At 39.3% G+C, this 23,653-nt stretch overlaps 1 protein-coding gene across 1 annotated transcript in view; it reads left to right on the forward strand.

Moving 5' to 3' along the window:
• The window catches only part of adamts7 (a disintegrin-like and metallopeptidase (reprolysin type) with thrombospondin type 1 motif, 7), a gene marked incomplete at its 5' end in the record, with an annotated part of 52,500 nt that overhangs the window by 11,015 nt on the left and 17,832 nt on the right, over positions 1 to 23,653 (forward strand). Inside the window, 12 exons of the mRNA XM_079216798.1 lie at positions 3,647 to 3,730; positions 4,151 to 4,275; positions 5,450 to 5,599; positions 7,845 to 7,988; positions 14,067 to 14,211; positions 19,279 to 19,371; positions 20,286 to 20,431; positions 20,803 to 20,972; positions 21,087 to 21,220; positions 22,242 to 22,362; positions 22,567 to 22,811; positions 23,324 to 23,462. Of these exons, the coding sequence (XP_079072924.1) occupies positions 3,647 to 3,730; positions 4,151 to 4,275; positions 5,450 to 5,599; positions 7,845 to 7,988; positions 14,067 to 14,211; positions 19,279 to 19,371; positions 20,286 to 20,431; positions 20,803 to 20,972; positions 21,087 to 21,220; positions 22,242 to 22,362; positions 22,567 to 22,811; positions 23,324 to 23,462 (1,696 nt within the window). The remainder of the gene's footprint in view (positions 1 to 3,646; positions 3,731 to 4,150; positions 4,276 to 5,449; positions 5,600 to 7,844; positions 7,989 to 14,066; positions 14,212 to 19,278; positions 19,372 to 20,285; positions 20,432 to 20,802; positions 20,973 to 21,086; positions 21,221 to 22,241; positions 22,363 to 22,566; positions 22,812 to 23,323; positions 23,463 to 23,653) is intronic.

Here is a 23,653-nt window from a genome sequence, read left to right on the forward strand (position 1 = left end):
CCGCTAGTAAAGACGGATCCGTCCTCCTCTGTTTGCGGAGCTCACGTAGCAAAAGATATGCGTTTAAAATGTAAAACTCACGTGAAGACAGGGATTGAACCTGCTACCTTGTGATTACAGGGCAAACACTCTACCACATGAGCCACATTTATGGGCAGTATTCAAGGTTTGCATAGTTGTGCTTTTAATTGATCTCAATGTAGCCGACACATGACTATTTTTGTCTCCTCTTCATAAGAGTTTGATAGTTATGAACAGGTAAAATAGCAATACAATGTCAAAAATTGTCTTTATTCTTGTTCTATAATTTAATAAATACAACAAACTATAGTTTTTTGTATATATATTATGACTATATATAACACTTCAGAAGCTGTGATGTCAAATAGCTTTTGCGGCTCCAGACACATTTTTTTGTCTGGAAAAAAGGGCAAAATGGCTCTTTGGATAGGAAAGGTTGCTGACCCCTGTGCTAGGCAGATACCAGGCTAACTGTTTTCCCTGTTTCCATTGCCCTTCTACATTGATGATGCACATGCCTGAATGTGTCATCTGCAAAAGTGAGATCATTGTCTAAGACTTTAAAAATTGTGTTTATTGTTGTTTTCTCGTAACTTCTGTTGTCGTGTACGACTTCAGATTTCAGGTTTTGTATTTTCTAAATGCTACAAACAAACATTTTTTATGTCAGATAATGAGGCCATAGCATAGGAAACAGTAGTGAATGTGAAGGTGTCGACAACTTTTTATTTTTGTAGCAGGAGTACAAGAATGAGGTTATTTGGAATAACCTGTTAAATCTCATTCAGGTTCAATTTGGTCATTATTCGTCAATATTATTAATATGAGTAGCTTAATTACACTGTTAACATTATGGAACATTTTCATATAAATAAATCCTGCCAGATATTTTTAATGCAGAGTTGCAGGAAGTTTGAACATCTTGCAGATGTTTTGAATGACCAGATGCTGTTTCCTTGTATCAGGTAACATGTTATTACTGCCACCTAGTTAGTGGTTAAGCAAACTGACTCCTTGTCTGTCATTGATGAGCACATACGCAGCTACTGGAGGTGCTATCAGAGGACAGAATGTCAGGAAAGGAAATTCACTGACAGAGTAGCCTTCGAATTAACAGACAATAATACACAGAGGAAGCGACCATTATTCCTCACATCCTCTCTGGGGTTTTTTGGGATCCTCTAGATTCCAGCTTTGAACCTTAAAGCTCCAAATGATTCAGTTTTGTGAAAACAATCTTGCACTGGATCAAGGGAAACCACCTTACAACCTCCAAACAATAACTATGGCATCATCTTCCTCAGCCACCAACTGCTCCATTGTCTTGTCAATGACGCCGTCTTGAAGTTGTCAACTTCACAAGAGGTTCATATTTTTGTTTTCTGCTGTGCTGTGTGCAGCTGCACTGTGTGGATAATCAATCTCAGCAGAAATAAATAGCTCCCAACTTCCTTTCACATGGTTATTAATTGTATTTTCTTTGGGATACTTATTACCACCATTACCGAACAAGCATCACGCTGACCAAAAAATCCAAAAAGCACTGTTCACTCCTTCAAGACTGGGTGCAAATGTGCAGCGTGTGGCTTGAGAGGAAACATGCCACATCAACAGCACATTGTTGCTTTAAATAGCTGCAGCTCTATTTTTACTCATGAGATAGAGACAATAGAAAAAACACGGATAAAGACAGACTGAAAACAGATTGAATGTTGCTGTAAAAATGTGTTGCAAAGTTGATCAGCAATCAGATGTGCGGTCCAAGTGTCTACTATGAGAGACAAAACGTTTGGATGAATTAAGTCCTTTATGTGTGTCAAAGCTGTTTTGTCAGAAGTCCTTCAGTAACACAACTTGTACAAAAGACGTTTTGCCCGACGACAAGAACAATGAAAACACCAGTGTTACTCTGTGTACTAACAGAACTTATCAGACTCAAGCGTTATTTACAGGTGCACTTGTGTTTTGCTGCAGAATAAGGGTCTCTCTTCTACTCCTTGGCATCTACGTTGTATATTTGAGTCCCTAAAACTTCAGCATCAAGTCAGCTGAACAGTGAAACCCTTTGAACAAGGCTTTTGTTTGAAATCTAGTTGGAAGGCTGGATTCGTGTGCATTATGAAGCATGCTTGGTAAATGAATGACTGTGAAAATGAACGCCAGTGCATTCATTATTGTATAGAATGGGCTATTAAAAAGACATCTAGCATTGGTTTGGACACGCCTGCGTGTATTTGAGTGTGGATAAAAGATGACACTAAGTGATGGGAGAGAAAGAAGTAATGATATGCTACAAAGGTCAAACATGTGATGTGATTATCGTATTTGTGCAGTGTCCCTATAACCCAGGATGATCCATTTACCAGGATTCACCTTTTTAACATATTCTAAAGTATTATTTTAACTAACTAAAATGTTGGAGTTGCAGATGCTTTCTAACAATTTGACAAGCGTTTTGTTTGAAGCATACTGATGCTTTTAGAGTCTTTCTTTTTCTAGCACCTTTACATTTGCAGTTGCGTATGTGTGCAGTTTTATGTGACCTGAAGTATGTTAAACCGATCAGTGGCTCATTGCTGTCAGTCTTAATACAAGAATGTGAACAAATGTGGTTATAGTTGAATAAAGATAATAATCCAGCATGCTTCACCTGTGCTCTGGAATCCAAAGTGTGTTTCAGGTTACCAATCTCACAAGGCATTTTCCTGCAGAATATAATGAGACCTATAAGGTTGAATGTTAATGCTCAGTCTTGCATCTCGTCAGTGTGAGTTCCTTTCATCTTTTACCTTTGTTTCACTGTTCTCACTTCTAATTTCTCCATACCATAAACGTATCTCCAGTATTAAAACCATTGCTGCCTCCTACCTTTAATCACGCAGAGCTCTGAATTGTCACGTCCCACCTCGGCTAAAGACCATGAGTCACTGTCAAAATAATAGGCTTTTTTAAATGCAATATATATGTATTTATTTTTACAGTTTTCCAAATGTTAAAAGCATCCAAGTAAACTATGTTCTACATTGTTCATGTTGGTTGAGAACAGAGAAACTGCAGTGACTCAAAGTAAACTGACTGAAAGGTTATTTGCGTAATTTGTTGTTGTGTACTACCACAAAATGTAGGTGTTTAAACTGTGTTAAGTACAAGCTATAATTATACATTGGAACCCTTGAACAGATCGAGTCATTTTAGACGCTCAATAAATAATTAGAACAAGTGGAATAGAGAGTGAAGTTCTAAAAGCTTAAAGGACGTGTCAAACCTGTGGAGTTGTTTACTGTTTTCATCCCTGATTAAAAAGAGGCCTCTGAATGACTCAGGTCAACTTGTAAATTGATGTTTAAAAGGAATCAACAAATGAAAGGAAGCAAAATATACTGACACTGGACAAGATGTTCCTGAAGAGGAAAAGTGTTTCATTTATTGTCTTTTTGAAACTTTTGTAGTTCATAAAAAGGCTAATTATATGGCGCTAATTACCCAACAATAATACAGTATATAATAATTATATATCAACAGAATAAATACTGCATAAAGTGTCTGAGGAATATTTTTATATATCCTATGGTAGTTAGGAATCATGTGAGGGGCAAATGTTTAATGCAGATTTGGTGTTTTTCAGGTGGCGGGTCTGTTCCGAGATGCCAGTATTGGAAACGCAATCAACATTGTGGTTGTTCGACTCGTCCTACTGGAGCAGGATGAGGTAAAAACGTGTTTGTTTATGATAATGAAATGTGGGTTATTTTAAGGGAAAAAACAAAGGGGATTAGGTTTTACACCTCAAAGGCATACTGAGCATAATATGATTGCGTGCAGAGCACGGCTGTCACTTAAGTCACAATTCAATCAACGATTGTTCCACCAAACCAGCAGGTATTTTCTGAATGTAACCTATACACACAGAGCTTTCTGTTTGCTAAATCACTTTCACAATAAAGTGTACTCAGGTTATTCTAGTTCAACATAAGTTCTGCTTTTACATTGTTGGCAGCTGTCAATTTTTCTGTTTGCTGTGCACTGTGAACATCTCATTATATAAAAACGTATGTTCCACTAGCAGCTAACTGTGTCTGTCTGCATTATGCTCTCCTCTCTTTGTCTTTATGTGACATGTGGATAACAGGATGACTTAAAGATTACGCACCATGCTGACAACAGCCTGAACAGCTTCTGTAAGTGGCAGAAGAAACTCAACATGAAAGGAGAGGAGCACCCACTGCACCACGATGTAGCCGTTCTGCTCACCAGGTAAATGGAAACTCAGCTCACCAACCGTTCTTACTCAACTGCACGTGATCACGTCTCCATAGGGAGCCAATTCGTAATCAAGCAGTTATTGATTTACTGATTGAGGTGGTTGCAGAGAGAAGAACCAACGCTGCATACATGTGTATCACAAACACTCTTCATTTAATATCTAACAGCTGTCAGGTCCCCAGTTGTAGTTAACCCTGCAGGTAACAGAATAATAATAAAATCCCAAATGCCTCCAATTAACGAACAGCAGGTTCAGTAAAAAGAAAAAAAAGACAAGTAGAATCATCCACCCCTGACGATATGAGTCATTCACACAGTTTACAGCAACGCACTTGTATCCTTCAAAGCATTTTCGAAAAAAATATATGCCACAGTTTCCAGTACAAAAGGCAGTCGAGGACGGTGAATTTCTCTCAGACCCAACACTTGACATTTTCTTCTTCCAAAGCAGCGCACTGATGAGTTTCATTATGAAGGAGCAGCTCTCCTGTGGAACTTTCCACAGTAAAGAGATCATCTTTTAACTCTTTAATCTCTTTTTCCCCTTAAAGATGAAAAATCATTCTTATAGCTTAAGAATAGTATCTGAAATCTCATATTTACATCATTTGTATCAGACAGGTTCCCTAACTGAGGCGCATTTTGTCATTTATTCCATTTTAAATATTTTATCTATATTCCATATTGATTAACCCACTCTAGTGTGACTCAACTTACACCGACCTTTTTCTAGGTAACAATGAAAATCACAAATATGAAATGTAAATTAGGTACCAGAGTATATAAAAAAAACATAACAATAGACTAATAGAGCTTGTGTATAAAAGAAGGAGGATCCAGTTGACCGACAGAGGTCTGAGCTACAGTAAGCCGAGAATGGTCCCAAATTCTATAAAGCCTTCTGAAGATATAAATCCATTTCAAAAAAAGATCAGTTATGGACTTTTATAAAAAAAATATGTTTATTTATTTGATCTGATAAATATGATCAATGTTTGTTTATTAACTGGCCCAAGGCCTCCTGTCATTTTGCAGAAAGGAGGAGAAAAACGGTGTAAATTTTCCAGCTCCTGTTTTTATCTGTTCTCTATAAACCGTATAATACAGATCTCCCTCTGAATCCACTGACATCTAACCAACACTCCACACTTTCCATTTTTCACAGGAAGGACATCTGTGCAGCCGTCAACATGCCGTGTGAGACGCTGGGTCTGTCGCACGTGGCGGGGATGTGTCAGTCACATCGCAGCTGCAGCATTAGTGAAGACACCGGCCTCCCTTTGGCCTTCACTGTAGCTCACGAGCTGGGACACAAGTAAGGTTTCACTACACATGCGCACACACACACACACACACACACACACACACACACACACACACACACACACACACACACACACACACACACGATGATTTTGCTTTAGGTTCACATTGTTAAATAATCAACATAAAAAAAAGGCTCCGTTCCGGTTTCAATTCAGCTCTGATTAGTTGACCTAAATGCCCCAGTAAGATACCAGCTCTGCTTGGGTTAAGTCCAGTGTTTGCTAAGCTTCACTACATTAAATGAAGCTTCACTACACAAAAGCTCCCAGTGAAAATGTAATTTCGTAAATTCGATTCATATGAAAATATATAATATAAATATATAGGCCTGATATCAATTAAGCAATCATGTTATTATTTATTAATATAATTCATAATATAGTTTGTGTATATATTTTTTTACATTCAACTATCAATGTATTTATTTATTCTAGCATCCATGGACAATCATACACCTTACTACCATAACGTAGTACCTGCCTTGCACTAATGTGCAGTGTATTACACTTTTTAACGTTTAACTTAAACCAATAAAAAGCCATAATTAATATATCCGATACCAACCAGTTAGCTGAGAACACTTCCAGCCTTCCTTTATATGACTATGTATGATGCTCTGTGGGGGTGAACTTTGGAAAATAGAAGAATGGAAGAGAGGCAGTTGCCATTTGTATCTATGTGACTGTCACAGCCTGTATGACTGTCAAAAGGAGTAAAAGACGGAAAGAAAAGCTCAACAATTGTCATTCTAATTAATTCCCAGTCAGTGGGATTAAAAGGGTTGGTACATACAGTAATGCTTTTGTTACCTTCATTAGAACTGTCTGTCCCGTGGATAAAACTGATGGTGTTGTAATGTGCAGAGTACCACAAGATGTATTAGTCACACACAGAAGTCAAACCATCGCTTGAGCAGCAGAGAGTTTTATGTCATATTGTCTCCTTTCGTTCTGCTCCATCGACCCATTTATCAATTCTACTTGCAGTTTGCAGTTAAACTCCCATTCTCTTCAGACTAACTCACGTGTCCTTAATCAATGACAACAGTGTGCGATTAATAGCTTCATTGTGTTTGTTATTTTTAATGGTTGTGGTACAGCTGAGCCTCAAGTATACCTTTCAAAACTACTTAGTTATTTATTATATTCTCCACCATATCCGTGTGTCTGATTGGCATCTCGTCCTGAGTGTATGTTCAGGTTGTTTTGTGTTAAATGCACGACTAATTACCAAGCAGTTCTTCCTGTAAGGATGGAAATTGATTCACTGAAGCTCCAACAGGGGACTGACAGACTGAGTTTGTTTTCAGCATTCATAAGTACAATCAATGCCTGTAAATGTTTCTCATAATTAGACCTAATTTACGATGTACGACACACGGTCCGGTAGCATATAAACTATCTAATTAGTGTTTGTTTGTTTATTGTCTGGGGAAACAGCAGAAAGTTGAGAGAAATGTTTTATTTCTCTGTAGAGTTTATTCCATAATGTTGTCGGACATTTCTAATAAAAATATGAGCCTGTCAGCGTTAAAACCGAGCACTTTTAGTGACACTATAGGATGGTGAGGAGTTAGCTGAACGATTACACTACATTGCAGCGCATTTGTTGCCTGCTGTCTGCAGCGTACTCCCTCATTATTTAAATTCAGTTTATTTTATATAGCCCAACATCACAAATACAAGTTTGCCTCGGAGGGCTTTACAATCTGTACACATGACATCCCTGTCCCGGGACCTCATATCGGATCAGGAAAAACTCCCCCAATAAAGATAGTAAAAACCCTTTCACAGGGAAAAAAAAGGGGAAGAAACCTGAGGGAGAGCAACAGAGGATGATCCCTCTCCCCGGATGGACAGAAGCAATAGATATCATGTGGCCAGAATGAATAACTGGACCAAATACCAAAACAATGACATAAATTAGTCACGTAGACACATAAACATGGGAAAATACAATCTAGAAGTTACCCTTCAAAAGAGCATCTACATCTTGTTTACATTTGTTTTCTTTTTTTGTGCAAAGGCTTTTGTTTGTGGCTCGCTACTGTTGCGCCCACAGCAAAATATATAAATGTTAAATTTTGTTATAAATAGTTGTATAAATATAATAATCACAGTGCGTATACAAATGCATGTATTTGCTTGTCATAGCTTTACCTTGAAGTACGTGTTTCATGTTGTACCCACTCCCTTTTAATTGCCCTCTCTGTGGGATGTGCTTTTATGTCACAGCTTTGGGATTCAGCATGATGGCAACGGTAATGACTGTGAACCAATTGGGAAACGACCTTTCGTCATGTCTCCACAGCTCCTGTACGGCACTTCCCAGCCCAGGTGGTCACGCTGCAGTCGCGAGTATATCACCCGCTTCCTAGAGTGAGTGCCACACATCCTTTTTGACTGTGTATATATACGTTATATAAATGATTGAGTGTGTTCACAGCGTTGAAGGTTTCCTGTGCCCACTAGTTTTTAGATATATGCATGTGCTGTTAAGCTGTCAAAGGTCATCCATCACATATATACACTTTATGCAAGCAAGAAAAAAAGAGCTCATTAGTATGTGGTCTACATACATCTTTCCATTTTGTATATCTGGTCATGGTCTTTAGATGATAATTAATCTTTACACACATTTACAGTTCTTTAGTTTTTTTTTATCAATGAGATTTGTCCAATTCACATAAAATAAATTAGTATGGAAGCTAACATGAAGCTGTAACTTGACATTACGTATTAACTTCTATAGTGAGTGATGTTTATAAAGCAATCACTCTTCTAAGGGGTGTGCTTATCCGAGTTGAAGTTTAACAGTGTAGTCATATAAAATATCTGGAGCAATAAAATGAATCAACCTCAGTTAAAAAGTTCCCATATCCTGACCGAAGGGCGAACACAGCATCGTGTTTAACTTGTCTAATAAATACACAGTAACACACACAGTTCCTGCTGCTGGATTACTGACTATGTGTACGCATAGAGACCTAAACAACAACACCGAGCTGCAGTTGAGATCCACGACTAAAAGTATTTGTAGCAGCATGGTTAGAAAGAGCTGATAATGAAGGACATTTTAAGGATATTTCACTATAGTTGCCCCAGTTTTTCAGCCCCAAGCATCTGGAATTCATTTAGTGGGTGTTCAGCTGCTTGACAGTATTGTGGCTTCTTGACTCCACTGAACAGCCGGGGCGCGATATTTAGTCTTGTGGGAGGTTGCTTTACAAAGGCCACTGGTTTATGTGTTTGTGTGTCTGGGCGATGGTAATTAAAACGGAGACAAAAGAGCTTTCTCAGCACTTAAAAGCACCATTTCCCACCCATGTTTTCGTTAATAGTTTGTGTCAGTGCATTTGTGTCAGTGCATTTGTAAAGACTATATTATTAATCCTAAGTGCCTTGACTTGTCCTTTCACCCTTATGAAGGTTCACTTATGTATTTATATCAAATATGGTTGACGATTGGATGGATTGCCATTCGATTTGGTGCAGTAATTATTGTTCCCCGCATAAGATCCCCTGGCTTTTCATTTAGCGACATTATCATGTCAACATGTTTTTTTCCCCCAAAATGATTTTGCTTTGTGACTCAGCTGTACTCAGCTGTATATGTTTAGTGCTGATTGGCAGATGTTAACTTGCTGATGTGCTAAAGTAAGATGGTGAACATGCTGAACATCAGCATGAGAACATTGTAACTGTTTATTACTGGTACTGAGTCTGCTGTTTGGACATTTTTAATGAATGGAAATGACAATTTAAATCTGCGTCCAAAAAACTCCTCTTCCCATTCAACAAATCAATTCAAACTGCATTTTCAATTATGTTTCGAGGGAAACTTATCTTCTCCCTCAATGATGACTTATCACAAATGCATTTCTAATCATGGTCCGTTCAACACAGGACTTTTCCCCTGGGTGCATAAAAACTTTACATTAAGGTAAAAAGCATTCACAATGGTCCAAATGATAAAAGATAGACTAGCCCATTTACTGTAAGAGATAAAGCTCACTTCCCGCCCTTCCCCCTCCCAGCCGGCACGTGCGTCCATGTCTTTTGACCTCCACGTCAGCGGGCCACTCCAAAACCACTAAATCTGAATTGATCATTTCACTGATATTTGTCTTCCCGTCTCATTGCTCTAAATGCCAGAAACCCCCCTTTCCTCGTTAAAAAAAAAAAAAAAACTCTTTCACTGACAGCAGGACAAGGCTCCTATTGTGTGTGGCTTTAGTTAGTCGTCCCGCAGGCCTCCACTGCTCTGTGCTGCTTCAGAAGTTTGGTCCGTAGGTGTTATTTTATGTGGAATGCGAAGGGTCACACTGAGCTGAGTGGTTTAGATATTATCACAAAGATGGGCTACTCATAAACAGAGATGCAATTAAACATCCAGAGTAGAATTCCTGAAAGGCCGTAAAGGCCAAGTAGCAACAAAAACTCATTTCAAGTTAATTTAATTGCTGCTTAGACGAACCACAGACACAAAGAGCCTGAAGACATCTCACACATTACATATCATATCATCACATCTCATATATTCATTTTATTTTTTTAAGTGAGTGGATTCAGAAAAAAAGTTTATTAATTGACAAACATTCCAGGAAAGCTGGCTTTGACAAAGGTCACAGTAGAACCTAATTTGCCCTCAGGAGTCACCGATGGAGAACATTTTAATTGCTGCTGTTCAACAGTGGGCGTGAGGTCAGCTCAGATTTGTGGTTAAGGGCCAAACAACCAGTCTCGGTTTCTATTTTTTAGTATTTTTTGTTAGGTTAACTCATGAGACTATAAAGCATTTTCTTTAAACGTGTGGCAGAAAAAATCCAAGTGTATGCTGCTGCCTTAAACTCTCCGAATCATGACTCTCAGTCTCAGTTTCACTCCGCTAAGATCTGTATGTGTGAGCACACTCTCCACTATCAACGACAGCGAAACGTAATATGAAGCTGTTTATTCAACTTATTTACATAATTTATGTGCACTCATTTAACTACAGCTCAGTGTGTGAGTCTCACTCTCACCACGCCACTCCACCAAAATCACCGCAGGCCAAAAGCCACTAAGAATAATTTATTCATGTAGTTAGTGCAAAAAGTCGACACAACGATAAATAAATGAACAGTTAATTCAGGTAACTCAGGCAACAGGATTATATATTTAAAGGTAGAGAGAAATTGCCTTGAAACAGTGACAAGGCCAATAAGATGACAGAGTGTGTTTGTTATTTATACTTTTTTTTAATTTTGTAAATAAAACATTAAGGAACAACTTGTACGCAAGCTTATTTGTCTTATTGCATTTGAAGTGTGCACTTTTTAGTGTTTTGGTATTGTTCTGCTCATTGTTTATTTTTTACAGTGTTTTGGTTCATTCTTGTTACTCAGACCAGCCTTGCTTTCAGACGCAGCAGCCAGTTGTTTTCAATAGAAACGTCTCTGATAAACTGGACACAACCTGCTCCACAACAAACAGACAAAGTTAGCGATTAGCTGGTAAACATAGTGGAGAATTTAGCAGGTGAAAAGCCAGATATTTCACCCAGGAGTTAATAACCGCTACAAGGCTTAATAAAGAGCAGTGAATATTGGACTTCCATTGTTTTCAGTAACAGGACTCCAATTCAATGTTTCAGTGTTGCCAGATGTGTAAATAGGCCATATCAATGTTATAAGATGATAATAAGTCAAGTCTACAGATTGTTGCGCTGCCTCCAAATGGCAATAAAACAATTACTGCAGCTTTAACTAGTTCTTGAATGTTTTGATTTCTTCAAGGTGGCGCAGTTTAAAAGCACAGAAAGAGTAAAGTAGCCGTAACACTATCACCTGGCCAGACCTTGGAATTAATGTATAGACCGTTTCATCGGAGTTGCATTGCTAGGCAACAGCCTGGTTCCATGATTGCTTCCCATCAATCACATACACGGCAAACAGGAAATTAATTAGGAGACATATGAAATGTTTTCGTCTCCAACAGTGAAAGGGTCTATAGGTGCTCACGAATCGAACGATTAATCTGTACATCTTCGTTCTTTTTTTAAAGATAACAGTGAAATTATTTTACATTGTTTGGTTTACCACGGAATAATTAGTGCTTCTGGGTGTTATTTTGCATTCATGTAATCTTTATGTTATTATGCTGTTCATTTCTGTCATTCCCAGATAAGAAGAATGTATGTATGTTGTAAAGACCTGATTAGCTGCCTTCTTGTACCTCTACCTCTATAAACATGGACGCTTGGGAGGAAATTATTAAATAGCAACTTATTTGATTTATTTCTTATAACATTTTGGAAAACATGCACTCTCCAAGGTATAATTATAACCAAGCTCTTTTCATTGAAAATACAGTATGGTGTTAAACAAAAACAAAACAAAATATATATTTAGAAATTGTTTTGCTTGTTTTAGAAGGATGAAAGGCAGACTTGTAAATGGGGGTGAGAGAGAAGAGTATAACATGCGACAAAAGCCCAATGCGGTTATATGGCATTAATTGTAACCATTTGGCTTGTGTGATGTTAAAGCTAGGGTTGGTAACATTGGAGAAACCTGCAAGAGTACGCTAGGTTATAATTATTCAAATTATACAATCAAACAACCTAGCCCAGCGTTGCCCACTCGTTTCCAATGAGCAAGCTCCAAAGTCATCAAATCTAGCGAGAAAGTAGCAAATTCGGCAAATCCGACAGCCCGTCCCTTCAGGCCTCCCTTTGCAATTATCAAAATGAACGTTAACAATGAACATGGCTATTTAAAGCACTTATAGCTGTCAATCTAGGAGCTCGAGGAAGACTCTGGTGACACATAATGACTGCCCGGCAGACTGTGCGCAGGTAGACTAGCAGGTAGGTTTATTACAGTCCTGCTACAGCCGCAGATCACAGATTTGACTCAAATTGTTTTGTCAAAGCATTTGATGTGTTGATTGCTGTTGTGATAAAAAAAAAGGGAGAATTTCAACTAATATAACAACAATGTTTTTGAAAAAGATTGCCAGCCCTTGCTTAAACTTAAATAATATATTTGAACAAAATACTCATTGTTGTGACTGACAGAATTAAGTGTAATTGTCTATGGTAATGGGAAGCTATAATGAGACACTGAACAAAGTTTTAAGCGATGCCCTTTGCTGAACTAATCCTCTGGAAGTCATTTACAAGTGGTAATGACACTGCTTATTTCTTCCCAAAGCTCATGTCATAACCAGTTGACGACTGTGTCGGTCAAACTGTCCGTGTTGTCACTGTGAGTAAAACTATGTTCAGCTCAGCTGTGGCACTAATGGCTGCATCACTATAGAGCCCAAGACACAAATCAATCCATTATCCAAACCTATACTATTCAGGGTCGCGAGGTGCTGGAGCCGATCTCAGCTGACATTTGACATTGGGCGAAGGCAGGGTTCACCCTGGACAGGTTGACAGTTATCTCAGGGCCCATATAGAGACCACCATTCACACCTTCAGGCAATTTAGAGTTTCCAATTAACATGAGCTGCATGTCTATGGACTGTGGGAGGAAGCCGCAGGAAAGCCACGCTGCCACGGGGAGAACGTGCAAACTCCACACAGAAATATCACCTTAAAGTCAATTGAGTTCAAGTTCTCGTTTATAAAGACTACCTGGCCTTAAAGGCAGCAGCAGGAAGCAAGTCGACACAAAACAAAATACAACATAAATACATCTCAAACAATCTCATACAAAAATTGCCACATCACAATATGTACAACATATATAACAACAGAGTTCCTGGCAAATTCCGAAGCAGGTGCTGTGTGCAGAGACTATCGTTTGTAATGAGTTATTAAAGGAGGGTAACGGATGCATTTGAATTAAACACCTTTAGTCAGCCGCGGCCTGAGGCATTATGTTTTGTTGCGGGTCCATTCTTGTGAAAACAAGATTCTAATTGTGTTGATTTTTTTTTACTTTGTGAAAATGCAGTGCTCAAGCTGCGCTTAAACATATTTAGTATGAGGATTAGTGAAATGATTTTGTGCAAAAGTGGTTGTTTAGAGGTCATTGCTGAAGGGTTGGTCCACTGACGGGAACTGCAAACACTAACGCAACATGGTCAGCATTTATTGCAAGCAAACCCTGAGGCCTCTGCCGGAAACTCCAAGTCCATTACATTGGGGGTACAGAATAATTCCTGGTGAGGAACTGCCCACTTCTAGAGTTTCAGAATAACTAATGCAGTCTTTGTGAAAGCTTTCATAGTTGGAAGTCAACTGCAGAAAGACAATTATTTTGTATGTAATTTTGAAGAATGATACTGTGTATTATGTGTGTGTATGTGTGTGTGTGTGTGTGTGTGTGTGTGTGTGTGTGTGTGTGTGTGTGTGTGTGTGTGTGTGTGTGTGTGTGTGTGTGTGTGTGTAACAAAGGGATATTTTAAACTGTACCAGACTCTTTTTGTAATCATCCACCCCCATCCTCTCATCCCTCACAGTCGCGGCTGGGGCTGGTGCCTTGATGATGCCCCCGTAAAGGATAAGCTGTCTCTGAACTCGGTGCTGCCGGGGGTTCTGTACAGCTCTGCCCATCAGTGTCGGCTGCAGTATGGATCTGGGTCCCTGCTCTGCGATGACATGGACGTAAGGCTCAAATGCATTTCAAAGAAATCCATACAAAGCCATGTGCAGTTGTATGGAAGGAACAGGGGGTCTCCGGTACTCTCATTCTTTCCTTTCTCTGCTATTTTTTTCACTCCTGTGCTCTTTCTATCAGGCCTGTCTTGTTTTGTTTTCTTGCCTCTCCACATGTCCTTGCAACGGCATCTGTTCGCTTCTGATTTGACCTGAAATTCTATTCTTTATGTTCTCTGCCTCCTCCATTCTTCCCTTAACATATTGTATCACATTATTCACAACATAACAACAACAACAACACCAACAAGTACAATAATTACACAAATTGGTTGGCCTTCTTTCATTGAGAAAAAAAAATTAAAATATTAATGAAATTGTTTTAGTAATTTTAATAAGGTACAAAATAAACAAGTGAATGATAGCATGAAGAAGAAATCAGAGACATTTTCAGTATCCTCATTATATTTATGTATTATTATTATTATTATTTAGGAAATCAGGACACATGTCTGCAGTATAGATCACTTCACTATCGTAATGAGTCTTTACACACGACTTCTTCAACCTTCTGTGTCCACAACATGTGCTATTATTTAAAGGGGACATGGCATGAAAAACTCACTTTTTCACTGCTAGTGCGCACACTTTATGTTATCAACCCACAAACTTTGAAATAAGACAACCCAGCCAGTTTTTTGTGAGCTGCCTGGATCAGGTTTGGCTCCATTTCCTTTCTCACATGCAGGCTCATTAGAATACATAGCCTCCCATCTGAGTATACCACCCACGGCTTCAGAAGCCTTCAGAAAGCCGATCAGACTGGACTTCTACAGAGACGGGCGTAAAATGGAGCGAGTGAATACAGGTTTATTCAGAAAGACGTAGAGTATGATAAAAATGCAGTGTTTTTTTTTTACATTTAAGCATGTGAACATATTCAAGTAGAAATCCAAAGTAAAAGTATGAACCTCAAAATGAGCATGATATGTCCCTTTTTTAAATGTTCTGGGAATAAGGGCATCTTTTTTTCATTATGGATGGACAACAAGCAACTGTCAGCAAACAGCTTCCACAACTGTCAGCACTTTGCTGTATCATGTGTTTATTATCAACACTTGCACACACCTGCTGGCCAGCTGGACAGTCAATTATGACTCTAAGGTATGAGCCTCTATAATAGTAATTGTACTGAAGGTTTTTAATCCAGGCTGGGACCTTATCTTTTATCAGTGTCACTTGATTTAAATACTTGTCACTTATACATTGGTTAAATATTATATATTGGTTAATTTAGATGACACTTCAACAGCTGAGTTTAATCTCAGGGTGTCACCACTGAGACTTAGCCCATCCTATTTTAAATAACCCAGACTGGACAAGGAGGAGAAATAGCCCTGACCTTTTAGTTAGAATTGTAACACTGTGTCTCAGGCCGCATTAAGACCAAAGGAAGCATTGGATTAACAGACTTCAGGGACAGCTGTGCATGCATTTATATAGCTACAAAAGTAAGACCATTCAAGAAGTCCAGTTTGAGTAGAACATCAATGAGTTTAAGGCTCAAGCTTTTTAAAATGAGTAACTCTGCCTTAAATCACAACTACAGGATATTTGTAAATGCTCAAATGTAGGTTCCTGTGGCTTTACAAGTCAGATTTCAAACATATTGTGTAAAGCACCATAGAGAGATAACACTGCTTTGCTTTATACTGGCTCTCAGTCTTATGCAGACTTGAAAGTGTTCTTCTATCTTTTCAATATGGATTCTAAGGTTTCAATAACATTACTGACTGAAGATTCCAGATTACATTACTTAGGAAAGTAACATTGATTGTATTTGTTTTGCTATATACAATCATTATGTAGAAAAACTTACACAAAATACAGTTTATTGGTTTGTTGCCCTGAAAAAACATGTATTTGGTGAGGAAAGCAGTCGTTACCTTTTTGGAGGCCTTTTCTGTACTAAAAGGTCATTTTTTCCCTTTTTTAAGTCTGTTTCGGTACAAAAAATATCTCTCAAATAAGTAGTTTGCATGACATGTTGTTTGGCCTCGTTTGAAGGCTTATTTGTTTAGAGTTGTTCTCAACGGCCACACTCGAAGGCCGAGTGGAAAGCCAGCCGTCAAAAAGAGAGAAGGGAGGCGTAATATCGTTTGAATATGGGGAAAGCAGGGTCACCTTTTCAGAAGGTCACTCCTGGGAGACATTCATAGCGTTGTACTCGCATGAAAAGTGACAGAAGTTGTTGTGTCAAAATAGAGTGAAAAAGTGACCTTAATGGATAATTGGTTGTGTAATATGGTCAGGCATGGTCCCCCTCTATAATCCGACATGAGAAAGCTGTTGAGGGAGGAGGTTTCAGAAGCTATTAAACCGTCTGACAAACAGGTCTGAGGGAGAACACTGGAGCCTGAAGGGCCCTGTGTGTTTTTCTAACCGCCCACTAGAATTTATGTTCTGTGTCTGTAAGCGGCTCAATATGGCCGGACAGAACTTCCATCCCTTTTTAGGCGCAGGAAACGTTCCTCTCTGCATTCATCAATCCTAGATTTAGGATATGAGCTGGATTTGAACTCAGTGCACAAGCAAAACGCTCCTCTTACTGTGTAGCCGTGACCCATGATCGTGGTAACATGGCTCACATGTGGCATGAGGAAATTAGAGCGCCCAGTTGAGATTTTGGGAAGGTTAACAAGCCAATGACTAACGAGGCATGAAGCGGTCTCATTATTCAAACTCACTGCAGATGAATCTATGAGACTTGGCGTGACTGAAGTATCGTAGCGATGCACACACATTTGTTTGACACAGGATTTGCATGAATTGACTAATTAAGGGGAGTCTTTCCTGCGTTGTGTGTGTTTGAGTAGATGTATTGCAGATTTGATATAAATCCTGTCTTCCATCAAAGCCGTCTATCCTAAAGGTTTGTAGGGCTCCTTTGTATTATGGCTGGAAGCAGATCTGAATAATTTATACGCAGCTCAACAGGTCAGAGCAGCATGACAGACGGAGACCACACACATACATTTTTCCGCCAGTTCCTTAAAGTAACAACATAGTGTCTCCCTATATTTAATTTGTTCCAACATGTGCACTTTTTACAAGCACCTCCCAGGATAGAAAAACAACTGTGGATGCCGACAGACTTACACCAATCAAACAAAATCCAATCCAGTATCACATTCCCAGTCACTTTCTTGCCTGAACAAAGTCACATTCCCTTGTCAACCTTGCACTTTTAAGGTACCCTGCGGAGTTTTCCCATATATGAACATCAGCGCGTTGAAATCCAGTGCGTCTGTCCAAAATTAATGATGTGTATCATTACGCTTGAAGGTAATGGTATGCGAGATTGGGAGCATCCGCATTAGCTAGCCGTCTTCTTCCTTCATGAAGCCGGAGGGCATAATAAAGTCATTTTGATTGACACAACCTCTTTTTGATCTAATTTACCTTCATGTTTCATGCAGTCGCCGAGAATGTGTATCTCATCAACCCCATGCTAGTATACATACATATGACTCATCATGTGCATGTTAGTAGTGCCTGAGACACAAAATGGCGATTTCATGTCAGCTTACCTGAAACAGTAAGAATTATTTTATACTGAACGCAGACATACCGTAGCAGACATCACGATCTATGATAGATTGTTTCAGTGAAAGAGATGAAATAAACAATGCATTCTAACCTTTTAGAAAAAAGCACATCCCGAGTCATTAATCATCTTCAAGTGAATAACAGTCTTGCCTTTTAACAAGCTTTACTTTCACCATAATCACACGGAGCACAAACCAGAGTTCAGGAATTGCTAACGCTCACTTTAATGATGACTGTGTCCATATTAATAGCTGATGGCTCACTCACACAGTGCTGCCCTTCGGCCATCTCTGCTGCACAGCTTGATGAAATAGATGTGACGCCTTTTATTTTATTTCAACATAAAAGTGTGCAGGAAACTCAGCAGGCCCAAAATGGTTTATGCACTAGAATGCAATAGAAGCACCTTTTGTTTTTAAAGCATGTATTTCTTTTGGTTTTATAAGCCAAAGAAAATGTTTACTTTAGCAATAAATTGTATTCTTATCTTGAACTTTTTGAAGTTGTTGTGCAACCATGGAAATAGGGAATTTTCTTTTGTGGATACTGAACAGAAATGAAACAGAACAGCGTGTTTCTGTCCTTGCAGAACACACTTTCCAATTCACAACGACAGTCTTTGATGACGAGTTGTGATTTGTGGCCTTCAATAGCGTGCTGCTGTTGTGCTCGTTGTATGTTTATGATAAGGTTACATGGACAATAGCTTTGTAGTACAGCTTCCTGGACGCGCTGCACATACGAGTATGTCTTGTGTCCTTGGTTAAAGGGATTGTTGAAGTTGCTCAGTTGTTATGGGGATTTGGAAGAATCAACACAATCTTTCCCACTCTTTATCCTTGTGTCATCAGTCAGGAGGTAGTTGGAGATTATTAATTGGAAAATAAGCTAAATATTTCTCACAGATCACTGTAAATTGTTGCATTCTAAAGGTTCAAATCTAAAAAAAAAACATCCTAATCTGCAGTTGACGATTTGGGCCAAATGAAACACATTCAACACAAATGTCAAGCAGCAACAGCAGCAGGAAGATAATTGGCGCAATCAGCCTAGGAACTTCTTTACAAACATTTGACCTTTTGGTGTTATCAGTCTTCTTTACCACTGTGGGAAATAACTGCTTCTTATTGGTCTTTCGATTCATTATTATTGCAAATACAGGACAGGCTGTTGTCCGTAAAAGTTATTTTTATATTCATAACAAGCTGATGTTGCTTTTCTCAGTAGCACTGAGAGCTCGACACACTTAAGCTAAGGAAATAAATGCAAATAGACGAAACACAATCGAAAGAGGAAAAACATCCTTAACACATGTGCAGCATAACAAAACGCATTGCAAATCCAGACTGATTGTTTTCACACACAATCTGCATTTCAAACATTATTTTGTTTACTATTAATCTCGCGTTAGTACACAGACGGACATGTTACGGTAGTAAGACACAATTCTCTCATTGCTTTTCTTAGAATGTATGCAGCACTCTGTGGTGCACTGTGGGAACTACCTGCCACTCAAAGCTGGACGGGGCTGTGGATGGGACCAGTTGTGGGGAGGACAAGGTGAGTCTTATATTTTATGAGCATGTAAAAGGAATGAGACATGCATTGTGATTTTGTTGTTGAACACCATCCCGTGTTCAGTCTCTAAAGGGAAGGGGTTTATCATGGGAGTCTGCCCTGTTTGCAGTGTTGAATTTCATTGACATCAAGGTCTTCCCTGTTTTTGTGCGTATGACGGTAAAGAACTTGAACTTGAACCGGTAGCAACAGGTTGGCAGAAGCCCTCTGAGGCAAATATGGGATTTTTAACTATACAAAATACATTGAAATGTGAATAATGTAGCAACACAAACTACCGTGAACTAAGCTAAGCAATAAAACAAACTACCGTGAGCTAAGCTAAGCAATAACACAAACTACTATGAGCTAAACTAAGCAATAACACAAACTACCGTGAGCTAAGCTAAGCAATAACACAAACTACCGTGAGCTAAGCTAAGCAATAACACAAACTACCGTGAGCTAAGCTAAGCAATAACACAAACTACCGTGAGCTAAGCTAAGCAATAACACAAACTACCGTGAGCTTAGCTAAGCAATAACACAAACTACCGTGAGCTTAGCTAAGCAATAACACAAACTACCGTGAGCTAAGCTAAGCAATAACACAAACTACATGAGCTAAGCTAAGCAATAACACAAACTACCGTGAGCTAAGCTAAGCAATAACACAAACTACCGTGAGCTAAGCTAAGCAATAAAATGTAAACAATATCGTCTCAGCTCTCATGAAAAATGCAGAGAAAATATACACATAGTGATATTTAGAGATATGTAATGTATCAGAGTACAAACTGTTCTCTGTGTATTTCAGACAACATGGAAGAATGCAAAACTCAAAATAACAAGAAGATGAAGCTCACAGTTTGTGTAAATGTATTTGATAATTCAAGCTTTGCTGTTTTTTTTCCCAGTGGTGTTTCAGTGGAGAGTGTGTGGCACTTGGATATCAGCCAGAGAGTGTGAATGGTGGCTGGGCATCGTGGAGCGAGTGGTCGGCCTGCTCCAGGACGTGTGGGGTCGGAGTCCGGAGCGCCCAAAGAGACTGTGATAACCCAGTGTAAGTTTGACTCTTGTTTTGAGCTATTATTTTACAATTAAATTAGTATTGTAATCCTTTATCTGCGAATGATGAGGTTTAATTATGAGCTCATACGTATCCTTTAATATCCGATCAACACAGTTTTGAAAGGCCGTTTAACTGTACTTAGACTTAGATGAGCAAAGAAATCACAGTTAGATATCGCATAATCATGTGTTTGCGACACATTGCTTTTAATTTGTTGACTGAAACAAAGGATTTAATGCACAAAATTAGAATACAGATCTAAAACGTTTCCTCTTCACGCCACCATTTCCCACCATCTCACAAATGTTTGAAAGTAAGAGTCAAAGAGCAGAACAGAAATACTGTCTTTGACGACCCAACAGTCCGAAGCACAGAGGGAAGTATTGTTTGGGAGCGAGACGGAGGTACAAGATCTGCAACACCACACCGTGTGTTCGAGACCTGCCCACCTTCAGAGACATCCAGTGTGCTCACTTCAACACCGTGCCCTACAAGGGCAGGTTCTACAAGTGGGAAGCAGTCCTCAACAGAGGTGAGCAGAATGAACTTCATTTAGACTGTCACGGTATTTAGGCAGAATTAAAACAGCACCTTTGGTTGTTGTGTATTCATCACAACTTTGTGTCTCTCCCTTTGCGTCTCTCAGTCAGCCCTTGTGAGCTGCACTGCCGTCCGCTGGATGAACATTTTTCTGATAAGATGCAGGATACCGTCGCTGATGGGACGCCGTGCTATGAAGGCAACAAAAGCAGAGATGTGTGCGTGAATGGCATCTGTAAGGTATCAACACTGTACCTACTATTCCACATATCCTTTGGAAAATATGTTTCCTCTTCAGAGTCGGACAACATTCACTTGATTATTCCGTCCTTGTGTTTCTCGTTTCCATGATTCTGCTTGGTTAGTCATGCAGCACATTTAGTTTGTTTTCTCTGCAAGCGAGTGTTGTACATTTGACATTCTGCATGAAAATGAGTTTTTTGATAGAAAAACATCCTGCCTGTTATCTCACGGCTCTTGCCTATCACCCGGGGGCCAAAATGTCAGTCACTGATACAGATTTTGTTTTTGATACTGAGTGGACAGCAATTACAGACTTTGTGGCTCTGATTTCATGACATTTTGTGATATTTATGTCAGGAAGACACATGTCTTCCACCTTTTTACCTGGAAACCATTTGGGGTTTTGAAGGGTCGCTTGCCAAATCACTATTTCCCAAATTGTTCAAAATTGAGAGATCACTAGTTGCCACAATATGTAAAGATAAAGTGGAGTGATGTCACACTGAATGTATATATAATTCACCTGTTTAAATTATACTAAGGCTTAAAGCAAACAATTAAGAGCGTGGCCACCCTGAGTGACAGGAGGGTGCTATCTCAGGTTCACCCGGGCCTCATCAGCTCCACAGACTATATTTTGAATTATGATCTTTTAGGACGAACCTTTTCTTTGTTTCGATGCCATACTGTACCTTTAACTCAGTACAGGTTGTGAAAATCGTAATAAAGCAGCAAGGAACGATATTATGGATTACTTGGCTTTTCACTTCCATCTCCTGTCTTATCTGAACAAGTCAGAGGTAGATGAGGTACGGTGAGGTAGGGTTGTGTTCTGTGCAGGAATTAACCAATCCTGTAGGGCTTATGAAGTCTTTATGATAAAAAATGTCTCTTTTATATGCAGTTCCATAATTGCAGCATTGTGCCTGTTATCTAACTGTACCTTTGTTGGATAATCACTTTAAAGTTTGTTCGAGATAATGTATTGTGGAGTTAATTTGATGCATATGTGTTGTAGAATTTAGGCTGTGACTATGTGATCGACTCCAGTGCTGTCGAGGATCGCTGTGGGGTGTGTCATGGCAACGGCTCTACCTGTACAACTGTGAGGAGAACATTTGACGAGACTGAAGGACTTGGTAGGTTTCTTAATAACTGTGTTTTAGCTTATAGACTTCGTGGAAGATATTTTGACATGGATGACAATTTCAAAACAAAACTCGGTAAAAGCCTCCAACATTCCAAGGTGGCATTTTCTCCACCGTCTTCGCCACTTTTAGATAACTTTGTAACGAGTAACTTTGTCCTTCAATTTCACTGACTGAAAATGTAATGTCCTCTAGGCTATGTCGACATTGGGCTGATCCCAGAGGCAGCCTGGGACATCCGCATCGAGGAAGTGGCGGAAGCTGGGAATTTCTTGGCGCTACGAAGTGACAACCTCGACAAGTATTTTCTGAACGGAGGCTGGACGATTCAGTGGAATGGCGAGTACAAGGCAGCCGGGACAGTATTCACCTACAAGAGGACAGGACACCTGGAGAACCTGACATCTCCGGGGCCCACCATGGAGCCCCTGTGGATTCAGGTCGGATTAACATCTGAATTTAATGTTTTGAGTTTACAATACTAAGACCAGAAAGCCAAACCTAGTACGCCACAGGAAATATGCAACATTTTTAGTTTGTGAAGTAGTTCCTTAGTGCCTAGGAATATTTTGTCAATAAGGACGTTTTCTGTATGTGGTCCAAAATGAGTTTTTATGTCTCCACGCCGGCGACAGCCGTGGTCGCTGTTGTCGGGTTGTCAAGGATACGTCTGTATCATTCTTGAGACCTGATATCTCAGGAACGCCTTCTAGGAATTTCTTCAATTTTGGCACAAACAGTCACTTGGTCTCAAGGTTGAGTTGATTAAAATGTGGTGGTCAAAGGTCCCCCTGACCTCACAAACCAATTATTGGCCATAACACAAGAATGAATGTGCTAATTATGACAATTTCACACAAATGTTTAATAGGATCAAATGATGAAGTGATGAGATTTTGGTGCCAATTCTAGTTGTTTTTTAATCTCTTTGATGCTGTCTTGTGTGTTACAGCTTCTTTTTCAGGAGAGCAATCCAGGAGTGCGGTACGAGTACACAATTAGTCGAAATGTCTCAGAAAACAACATCTCTGCATCTGTTTTCTTCTGGAAATATGGTTCATGGACTGAATGCAGTGTGACCTGTGGAACAGGTACGAGAACGAGCTTGATGTTTTTGATATCGATATATGTTTGTAGGTGGACTGAGGCAGAGAGAGCGATAGAGAGTGGCTGGTAAATTATTCGCTCCCAGCTCTCAATGCGCCGTGCGGTGGGATGAGAGGTTCCACAAAAAAAAATATTCCACCAAAATGAGATTACAGAACATCTGAGGTGTGTGTGT

This window comes from Taurulus bubalis (assembly GCF_910589615.1).
Source record: "Taurulus bubalis genome assembly, chromosome: 4".
Lineage (NCBI taxonomy): Eukaryota > Metazoa > Chordata > Actinopteri > Perciformes > Cottidae > Taurulus > Taurulus bubalis.